This window comes from Poromitra crassiceps (assembly GCF_964638095.1).
Source record: "Poromitra crassiceps genome assembly, chromosome: 19".
NCBI classification, from domain to species: Eukaryota; Metazoa; Chordata; class Actinopteri; order Beryciformes; family Melamphaidae; genus Poromitra; species Poromitra crassiceps.
In genome coordinates, this window is record NC_139646.1 from 21,608,283 (window position 1) to 21,619,692 (window position 11,410).

Here is an 11,410-nt window from a genome sequence, read left to right on the forward strand (position 1 = left end):
CACCCCCCTCGGCAAGGCAGACGGGCCCCCAGGGCCGAACCTGAAGACGACATCGACGTCCTGGAGCCTCGCGGAGCCCGAGAGGGAGCTCCGCAGGAGAGCCTCGCACTCTCAACAATCATCGCACCCGAAATGGAACACGAGGATTTGACCGGAGTGAGTCAGCAGCGTATCCCCTGGGAGACACAAGAGACGCTTACGGAATTAGAACAAGTTCCCGAAAAACTATCCAAAGGATTTCATGCTCACCAAGAAAAGGGTCTGAGTTTAAGTGAGGATACTTTCCTGCTCCCTCCTCCCCTCAGTGCCTCACCAACAACAACAACAGAGGAATGTCCTGAGAAAGAGGACCTCTCTAGTCTAGAGGAGGATGTAGCCGAGTGTATCAGTGATGCCGAGATCATGTCAGACCCCATGGGAGAGCCGACGTCATCTGATAGCAACGAGAGTCAGGAATGGCCACAGACTCCTCAGCTCACTGAAGCTGTTGATAGAGGTGCGAAGTCAACATCTGAAGAGACAGCAGGACACAGTGTGGAAACACCAGAGGAGGCCACACAGTTAAACACATCACCAGGTGGTCAATTAAATCCGCCCAGACACAACTCAGATGATGCGTTCACCAGCGGCTCTCCTCCTTTCGCTGACGAAGAGGATGAGGAAGAAGTTAACGCTGAGTCCAATGAACTCCCGTTCATGAATTCCCCCGTCACCGGTGAACAAGACCCAGCCTCTACCCAGCCTGCAATTCCCCCAGGCAAACAGCAGATGGAGCAACTGCCCCAAAGCCAATGTGCATTTGCCCCCAGGGGAGCAAACCAGGAAGCGGCACAACAGGTGCTCGGCCAGGGCTCTCCACCTTTGTCGACCGTTGCCATGGAGCCGGCCAATCGGGGCGGGGCAGCTTCTCAAGGCTCTGCTTGTGTTATAGCTGTGAGAGAAAGGCACAGAAGGGCGGGGGAAAGGACAGAGGGAGAAAGCAGGCAAACAGGTGGAGAGGAAGGACAGAAAGAGAGTCGACTTGACCCAGGCAAGACAGAGGGGGAGAAGAACACCGGCGGAGTGTTAAAACATTCAGAGACAGTCCAAACAGTGGAGCAGAGGGCAGCAGAACAATACAGCTCTGTATCCTGTCAACGCAGCAGAGCCACCAAGATGGAGAGTGACCCATACGATGACAGCCAGAGTGACAGCGGCGTGTCGGCGGACTTCTCTCCGTGCAGCACTTTGGAGAGCCACACCACCATGCCCACGACGGGCCTCCCCACAACTCCAACCAACGAGACGCCCATTGAGAGGGAGATCCGCCGGGCTGTAGAACGAGAACACAGCCTGCGAAGATCCAGGGGGCTCCAGAACCCACCCGCCATGCCGGAGTACGTCGAGATCCCTTTGAGGAGATCCGTCCTCGCCCAGTCGCTGCCGGCCAAGTCTGAGAGGGGTCAAGGCAAAGACAGGCAGTTCGCCGGGAAGAAGATGCTGCACGAGATCCACGCCGAAGCCCAGAGAGAGCAGGCTCTGGTCAAGCTCGGGAAAGTTCCGGGCTTCTACGACAAAGGCACCGTCCGCCTGCTCAAAGAGAGGAAACAGCTTTTTGAGGCCTTTCAGGAGCCCAAGGACTCATCCTTGACTCTCTCAAACAGGAGCCAGGCCCCTTCGTGGGCTTCTGCCAGCGACCTTTCCACCCTGGAGAACCAGGAAGAGGTCTGGTCGCTGGTGGAGGGGAGAGGTCAGACACAGGGTCCCACCTCCGCGCCGCGAAGAGGTTTCACCCTCACGTCTCCCCGAGGACCGGGCTTCTCTGAGGGGACTGGCTGCCAGGTGATCATCCTAGAGAAGAACCTGGGTCTCCCAGCCACCACCACGCTTTACCCCTCCAAACCGCTGCGACACCCCAACGGCTCGGCCTCGGAGGCCCTTACCGTGGTCGACCGGGGGGCTCGTCGCGCCCCACCCTCCAGGACAGGAGGGTGTGGGCGGATTACAGGGAGAGAGGAAAAGATGGAGGAGGAAGAAGAGGAGCCAGTGCCCAAGGAGAACCCCTTTTTCAAGCTGCGCTCCTCCACAGCTTTGGTGAAAGTGGAGCAGGATATCCGGGAGGCGCAGCAGAGGGAGAGGGAGCTTCGCAAGCAGAGGAGCAGCCTGTACGGGGGCACAGGGGGGTCAAGAGGAAGAAGGCCAGCCAGCATAGAGAGACACAACCCCACGTTGTCTTCTTCTCCTCCATTGAACGGACTAGCTACTCCTGATTTACCTACCTCCTCATCCAAGGGGGGGACTGGACCCCCAGCAGGTTAGTGCAGTGTTGGTGGTTGTATCTTTGTCTGTTGCTGTGCGCATAGGCCCATACAGTACAGGGTGGGTGCTTGTGGGTGGGTATGCATTCAGTCTTTGGTGAGGTGAGCCCAGCCCAGCGAGCACAGTATTTCATTCTTCTCACGGCCAGTGATACATCTCAAAACGGCTGTGGGGGAAAAAAGCGTTAGCTGTTAGCAGCAGATTTTTGCTCCAGAGATATCACAAGTTTGCAAGCCAACAACAAGCAACAGCGCTGTAACTCAAACATAAACGTAGCATCGGGCTTCTGATATGAATCACCAAAGTGAGGGAAAAGTCCTGAGTCATATCTTGACCCTTTATTATATCAGCAAGAAAGAGTCCAGTTTTGGGATGAGGTCTAAATCCACCGTTCAGAAACTGCATACAACTCGTTTTCAGTTCTGCTGGCTATATATCTAGTCGAGTATAGAACAACAAGGGCAAATGATGTGACATACAGTGCTGCCTCTACAACCTTGAGTTGTTATGAGCCGTTTTTGTGTTTCCTCAACATGGGTGTACTGTGCATGTACTGTGTGTGTGTGTGTGTGTGTGTGTGTGTGTGTGTGTGTGTGTGTGTGTGTGTGTGTGTGTGTGTGTGTGTGTGTGTGTGTGTGTGTGTGTGTGTGTGTGTGTGTGTGTGTGTGTCTGTCTGTCTGTCTGTCTGTCTGTCTGTCTGTCTGTCTGTCTGTCTGTCTGTCTGTCTGTGAATGAGTGTGTTGCAGGTGCCAGTCAGTCTTAGCAGGCTTTGATGGCTGTGTGTCAAAGCTGGCCAGGGTGTGTCACTACATTAGACTACCTGTATGACTCAGTGCCACAAAAATGAACAGTACAATTATTGATTTATAGACAACGGGTTATATAATTTTTTTTTCATTGTCCGCCACTTCATCTATGTTGCTCTAGTATTGCTTTCTATTTCACCATGTTCTTCTCACCCTGTGTTCCCTCTGCACGTCCTCTGTCTCCTCTCTCTCTCTCTCTCTCTCTCTCAATCTCTCTCTCTCTCTCTCTCTCTGTCTCTCTCTCTCTCTCTCTCTCTGCGGTTGCAGCATGTTCACTGTTCATTTGATCCAATAGCCTTCATTACTCTGAATGTATCACATTGTGGAGCACAAACAACATTACAGGAACATCAAACTCTCCTCTGTGTTCTTTCCCTCACCCCCCCTCTCTCTCTCTCACTCCCTCTCTCTCTCTCTCTCTCTCCCTCTCTCTCACTCCCTCCCTCTCTCTCTCTCTCTCTCTCTCTCTCCCTCTCTCTCTCTCTCTCTCTCTCTCTCACTCACTCCCTCCCTCTCTCTATCTCTCTCTCTCCCTCCCTCTCTCTCTCTCTCTCTCTCTCTCTCTCTCTCTCTCTCTCTCTCTCTCTTCCAGCACGACAGTCCCTTGGCAAGTTGGGCATGTGGCCTCCAGCCCAGGCTGAGAAGCAGCAGATTAGCCGGCCAGAGGTAAGTCACAGCTTGACATTTATCCATGGCCAGATCCTTCCCCCTCCTCTTTGAATACATTTCTAGATGATTGTATAGATACAGTAGATCTATTTTTGTAGTTTTGCTGCATACATCAATACACAACCCCATCCTTGGTTCTGGTAGACTTAGTAGAAGGACATGGAAATCTAGGCAAATCACCTTCCCGAATCTCCAGGTTCCCTCGAATGCTGCTAAGAACACGTCAGGTGCCGCGTGCATGAAGCTCCTTGAACCAGGAGTTCACATCACTATCAGTTGCATTGTGGCTTAGAAGGTTCAACGTTGTGGCTTAGAAGGTTAAACTGGCCCCAAAGCAGCACGCATTATGGACATGGCATGATTAGGATTAGGACTGCATTGGGCTGCACAGGTTCTGATGAAGAAAAGCGGCCACTGTCGGCAGCAATTTCTCTGCAAATATGGGCCACAAACATCTGAACACACAGTAAGGAGCTTATCTTTACAGATAAGGAGAGGAAGTAAAGGTCCCTGAGAGCGAGAGAGAGAGAGAGAGAGAGAGAGAGAGGGTGGGAGAGAGAGAGAGAGAGAGAGAGATAGAGAAGGTGGGAGAGAGAGGGGTGTCTGCAGAGTGGTGTGGGTGACGATGTGTATGTTTGTAGTCAACAGAGAGAGAGGAGAGTTCATTGTCAATCCCACTGATTTCTGCTACCTGCCTCATGGGACTTGTCTCCCTTTGAAATGGCGGTATCTCTGATTAGCACTGAGTGCTCCGCTTTTCGCTCTGATCTCTCTCTCTCTCTCTCTCTCTCTCTCTCTCTCTCTCTCTCTCTCTCTCTCTCTCCCCTCTATAGTTGGTTATCTGCTTTCTCCACAGCAGTAGCTCCCGATAACAGTTAAACGAATAAACGTTGGATTGCGAGAGAAACGGCCTCAGGTGTCGACTTCGTCACACTCGACATGTCTACGGATCACAGTCGCGTTAACCTCCCTCCAATCTGAGCACCCCAGAGTCTATCAGTCTGACGACTAATGGACCCTTTTCGCGGGGGCCATTTTGTGTCGAAAAGGCAGAATAAACACACTAATGAGGGTTTCCAACTTCCATGATTGGAATTTGGAAACCCTCATTAGTGTTTTGCTTGCACCTGTGTTCATTCTGCCTTTTCGACACAAAATGGCCCCCGTGAGAAGGGTCTATACAGGTGATACTCAACTTGCGGGCCGCATGTGGCCTAACTTAACCTAACTAACTATCCGGTGTGCACAACATTGTCAGACTAAACTCCGGCTGACACCCCAAAAACCTACAATCCGCTACAGAAAAATGTATATTGTTTGTTTATTAACTGGCCCCTGGCCTTCTATTATTTCACAAAAGTGGCCTCCGGGCAAAGCAAGTTGAGTATCCCTGGTCTATACTGTAAGACTCTGGGACAGACGCTGATATTTCTGTGTTTCCGGTGTAGAGCAGACGTCCACGCCAAGACTTTTGCTTGCGTCTTTGTTTACAGTCCGACAACATCTCATATCGGAATCAGCTTTATTGGCCAAGTATGTAGACAGACAAGGAATTTGACTCCGGTATACGTTGCTCTCAATGTACTATGTAAAAAGGAAAGATATGCAAACTATACAAGCTAAAAACAAACCAACAGGGACAGCGAGCAGAATGTGTTATTTACATTATATACAATAAGTGTGATGTAGAGTGACCATTATAAATATGTATAAGGGAAAAAAAGAATTAAGTATATAATCTAAGTATATGGGGGGGAAAACACTGGATTGTAAACAAGGCTATAAGTCAGATATTGCACAGTTGTTTATCGATCTATATAAGCAAAGCTTTGAGACAGTAATTGCACAGTTATTGAGTTATTGAGATACAGCTTTGTGTATATTATTATTGTCTATCTGTATAGAGATTTTTGCCAAAATGTCGCCTGCACCTGAAACACCTACAAAAAGATCGATCAACTCCAACTCCATTCTCGCGTAAAGGACTGTAAACAATGACGCACAGAAGCGGAGGTCTTGGCCCGGACATTTTTTTTATTTTTTATTTAACCTTTATTTATACAGGGAAGATCCGCTCTACACCGCAAACCCAGAAATATCAGCCGTCTGTCCCAGAATCTGGTTCCCACATTGACCTCCCTCTGACTCACTGAGCTAACAGCTAATGATGTTCACCCAAGAGTCGCCCTTTAGAGGAAAAAGAAAGTCACACTTCTCCACCTCCCACACATCCGACGTTCCTGCTCTTTCTTCGTCTGTTTTTTTCTTCCTCTCTCCTCTCACTTTCACCTTCTCTCTACCCCTCTCACTCTATCTCCCATTTCCATCTTATTCTTTCGTCCAACTCCCCCCCCCCAGGCCCTCCCGAGTCCTCGGAACCCCAGACAGAAGACTCCTCTGCTGCAGCGCTGGGAGTCGGGCCTGGTCAACGGACACGGAGAGCAGGGGGACGACTGAGGACAAAGAGGACGGAGCGAGCCGGGGGACGGAGGAGGAAGGTTGACGGAGACGTTTTGAAGAGCAGGGCTGAGAGAGACTGAAATAAAAATAAATACATCAAAAAGGAGGGCAGTGTCAGGAGAGGGGAGGGGAGGGGGAGGGCAGTATCAGGGGGGGGATGACTGATGAATGGGAGGACAAAGAGAATGTGAAGTAAGAAAGGGGGTCAGGAGATTTGAGAGCGAGGAAAAGGATTGGCGGTGGACTGAAAACCCCCGAAGGGCCCTGAAGGAGAGATGAGATGGGGACGATGGCTCTGCTTCTGCTTGTGCTGGCCTACACTGGACTAATGAACGAAACAAGGCAAGAGAATAATGAAACTGCAATGGACAAGAGAGAGAGAGAGACGTATCATTTTGGAAGAACGTGATTTTTCTAATCTTAGTTGACTTCCTCGTCATTGGATTTGTTTCCCCCCCCCTGAAAGAGTTATTTAAATAGATTGAGCATCATCATCGCAAGTTTCTTGGTGACTGATAGACAGTACATGGAGGTCAGGTGGAGGCTGGGTTTACCCAGGCTACTGAAAATCAGCTATGAAGACAAGCACCAAACTGCAGTTCAGTAGTTTTCTACGTGTGTAATTGTAAATACATGAGTCACATTTTGTAATAGCTCTTGGGAGACTTTTCCACTCCCACTGTTTCTATCAAATCATATTCATATTTGTGAGGTAATGTTAAAAATGTATTATTAAAAATATGTGTACAGTATATAAGATTTTTTATTCTGATCAAACAACACCATCTTGCACTACCCTTGATTGCAGATCCTGTACACTGATACCCTGTCTTTTCATACATGATAGGCTGGTGATCTGAATTTGCTACATGAATCTTCAATAATAGCTGTTATAGGCTCTTCCCATAGTCCCTAAGCCACGCCCTCTTCAGATTCCCCATTCATTTTTCCAATTTTTCCATTGAGGTTTTGTGAAATCCTTGTCAAAAGAGTTTGATTTGGACAAACTGAATATAGCTGAATCGCATGGGTTGCCCAAGTAAAACTATTTTTATAAAGATGTTACGAAACTTCTATGGAGAAATAAATTGAGAATTCACTTCCCCATGGGCAATCTCGCGATCAGAATCAGAATTATTTTTTATTCGGCCATATTGCACATACAAGGAAATTGTCTTGGTGTAGTTGGTGGTGCACATGTTACATACAAGATATGGACAGGACAGAGCATTTACAGCCAAGTGTGGCAGAGTACAAAGTTAGCAAGGCAAAGTGACACGTACAAAGTCGGCAAAGGTACAGTTATCAGAGATGGCAATTTTAGCTAAATATATACACAGCAGGACTTAGGCACTATGTGGAGTCAGACATATTATTATTACTGTAGTGTCTTATGTACCACAGCAGTCTCAGATTAAATACAGTGTCATCATTATGGGCCGGGTTGCCTGTTGCAGTCTTGTCATTACGCTTTCTCCTCTGGTGCATCTTTGTCTCCATCAGAGCTTGGCCTGAAACTGGCACTTACAGTTGAAGTCAGAGGTTTACATACAATTAAGGTTGAAGTCATTAAAACACATTTTTTAACCGCTTCACAGATTTCATGTTACTAATAGTTTGGCAAGTCAATTAAGACATCTAGCTACTTTGTGCATGACACAAGTAATTTTTCCAACAAAACGTTACAGACAAAATTTCACTTATAATTCACTATATCACATTTTCAGTGTCAGAAGTGGACAGACATACACTAAGTTGACTGTGCCTTTAAACAGCTTGGAAAAGTCCAGAAAATGTGTCCTGGCTTTAGAAGCTTCTGGTTGATGTCCTATCCGACTTGCCAAGGCTATAGTTTGTTAACATGAAATCTGTGGAGAGGTTGTTTTTATGATTTCAATCTAAGCGTATGTCAACTTCAGACTCTGCACACTGCACAATAATGTGTGCTGTGGCCACGGCATCTGATGCCACCGATTCTCTCCAACAATTATCTGCTTTGCACGTTTGGGTTTCCTGCACAGGCAGTGGTCAAAGAGAAAATGTGTCACCATGGAGACAGCTTTGATGCTGTGTGCTAGAATTAAGCAGTCTAAGTGCCTTGTGTGTGTGTGTTGTGTGCGCATGTATGTGTGTGTGTGTGTGTGTGTGTGCGCATGTGTGTGTGTATGTGTGTGTGTGTGCGTGCACGTGTGTCTGTGTATAGGTGAGATCAGCAGACCACACGCTTTAGTGACCTCCCAATCTCCTGTGAATAATTCATCACCTCATTCTGACTGGACGCAGCTCCAGTGCATTATGATGGCCTGCCCTGGGTACACAGCTCCAGTGCATTATGATGGCCTGCCCTGGGTACAGCCACGGCTACTTAACCCTTGTACCCTGCTAACCCGCTAACCCTTAAACGTCTGCTGGTCCATGTACATGGACCTTGATATTAATTCTTATTTTTGATAGTCTTAATTAATTATTTTTTTTATTTTTTATTGATTCTTATCCATTGGTAACTTCATCTCTCATACCTCATATCAACATTTCATGCTCACTGAATTTTAACCCCTCAAATGCCAGTTTACTGTATTTTCTGTACAATAAAATTTTCAGTAGAAAACACAAAATATTATTTTTTTCCCTTCCCATGAATGCCACCTGGTGGCGCTGTGGTGGGATTATCATAGCTATGGATTGATGACATTTTTGGCGGAGGAATTACTTTATCCCAGCTTCCATCTTTTGAGAATTGCAAATTTGCATTTTTTTTAACTTTCATGGATCTTGATATTAGTACTTGTTTTTTATATTTATAAGTAAGTATTTTCTTATTTTTTATCGATCCATATCCGTTCCTGATTCCATTCCTCCCACCTCATATGCGTAGTTGAACATCCTGCTCAAAACACACGCTTGAGCGACACCATTTAGGCCATGAGTGAGGGAGCACAGAACTGGCCTCCATGGATGACGCTCTGACCGCCTCCGCCGCCCAAGGCGCTCCTTCGTGGGCATCGGATGTTTCTGGCATACTCTTCGCGCACGCGCTGGAGGCGGGGCTCAGAGGAGGGCGCGCGCACTCTGCGCGGGCCAAAACAGAACATACTCAGTGCGCAGCTCCAGGCTCCAGGCAGTCTGAATGAAATTGAATGTAACGTTCCCAATTCTATGTATTAAATTATAAAAAACGACCCCTCCACATTTGGGAAGGCTAAGCCACACAACTAGTTCGTTATAATCGAACAGCATGCTTTGAAGGCGACTTTACGACGGTGAGGACTCAATCACAGCAGATATCCGCTGATAGCCTACCACGGAGATCTCAGGCACAGGCAGCAAAACCGACGCGCTGATAGAAAAATCTCCATGGACGCGCCGCGCTGCGCTCAGGCCTCGCCCCCCGACACGCCCCGTGCGATGTCGTCATAATCGCCGTGCGCCCTATGCGCTTGGCTGGGCGCGAAGAGTATGCCAGAAGCTCAGGTCAGAGCGTCATCCATGGAGGCCAGTTCTGTGCTCCCTCACTCATGGCCTGGCCCGCTGCGCCTCGCAGCTTTTGCCTGTCTCAACGCGGAAGTCATTGAAACCTCTTAGAACGGCAATGATCGCGACAAGATTACACATCTAGAGTCACTTTTTGATGCCGATTCCGAAAATGCTCGTCATGAGTCTCTACAACGAACGGGCGCGGAGATACGATGTAGTTTCAACTAAGGTAAGTTTTACAAAAAAAAACATGAAACTGCCCATTTTCGACTTCCAGCTAGTTTTCACAAGAAACGCAAATGAGCTTCATCCTATGGAATCAAATAAGGGCCAAGCTTCAAATAATTAGTTTGCACCGGAAAATCCGCGTTCCCAGGTCATATGACCATTTTTCCATGATTGATAACTGCAGGGTACTTTTCATGTAAATCTCCATGTAATTGGTTGCTGTGCTGTGCTGTGTGATGTGCTGGGGAAATAGCGGGGGGGGGCAAACACAATAGAAACTACAAATTTGATGTCTTGAGTCGAACTGAGAGGTGTAAGATCAGAAAAATAATTATTTTTGGGGAAAGTGGCTGGGAGTCGATTTTTTTTTTTTTTTTTTTGCAAAATTAACATTGAAGTCAATGGGAAAACTATGCAATGGAATTGAAGCCTTGTAACTCAACCAAATGTTCAATCAACCCGAAGGTTAGATATTAAGGTCAAATTTCAAGGTATTTGGTACAGGATGCCCGCTGAAAAAAATTAAATACATTAATTTTGTAAGAATTTCCTGGAGGTCTCAAAAAGGCGGTTTTAATGGGAGTCAATGGGCGTGCCGGTGGACCCCAGCAGACGTTTAAGGAGTATTTGAGTTTCTGGGTGCCAGGACGATGTTTTTCTATTTTTTTCAACGTGAATTACCATAATAAACCATAAAAACAACCTGTGCTTAATCTTACACTTTTCGCTCCAGGATTTTCCAAATTACACTTACGCGATTATTGCTTCGCACCGGCTGGGTGGACCAGCAGGGTATAAGTGCTCAAAATTATTAATAAGCTTTATTCCTACCTAGGCCACTTTCCTCACATTGCCACCTTGCCAGGCCTGATGGCACATCACCAAGGTCTTGGTATTAAAGCCAGTGATGTATCGGCTGTCGAAAGCTCCGAGGCTGATATATAGCAAACCAACTGAACTACGCTCGCTACCATCTGAAATCTTGGCACAGTGGAGGAAAGCTTCTGTTCTCTCCACCTACAGCAAGAACGTCAGAGTCAAATATCAAACATTAATTTTTATGCGCACACCATCAAACATGGCAGCCCAAACACAACCCCCTCAGGCCAGGCTGCACTGTCCTATAGTCGTAACTCACTCCTGTGTCCAACATCTGACCTCCACCCAATAATAAGCCTCCAAACCTGCATGTCTATCACCCGCTCAGCTCCAAACTCATTTCCATGATATTTCAGTATCGGTGTCTGAAGCCGGCCGGGCGTGAATTCGTTGAAGCAGCATCATGATATTTCAGTATCAGTGTCTGAAGCCGGCCGGGCGTGAATTCGTTGAAGCAGCATCATGATATTTCAGTATCTGTGTCTGAAGTCGGCCGGGCGTGAATTCGTTGAAGCAGCATCATGATATTTCAGTATCAGTGTCTGAAGCCGGCCGGGCGTGAATTCGTTGAAGCAGCATCATGATATTTCAGTATC

General features: G+C 47.5%; 1 protein-coding gene across 1 annotated transcript in view; it reads left to right on the forward strand.

Annotated features, from left to right (window-relative positions):
• Positions 1 to 6,324, forward strand: part of LOC310793960 (uncharacterized protein) — a gene marked incomplete at its 5' end in the record, with an annotated part of 6,429 nt that extends 105 nt beyond the window's left edge. The window contains 4 exons of the mRNA XM_083655841.1: positions 1 to 169; positions 329 to 2,293; positions 3,697 to 3,770; positions 6,132 to 6,324. The exon at positions 1 to 169 is cut by the window's left edge and continues 105 nt beyond it. Of these exons, the coding sequence (XP_083511967.1) occupies positions 1 to 169; positions 329 to 2,293; positions 3,697 to 3,770; positions 6,132 to 6,230 (2,307 nt within the window). The 3' untranslated portion in view covers positions 6,231 to 6,324. The remainder of the gene's footprint in view (positions 170 to 328; positions 2,294 to 3,696; positions 3,771 to 6,131) is intronic.
• Positions 6,325 to 11,410: the final 5,086 nt, after the last annotated feature.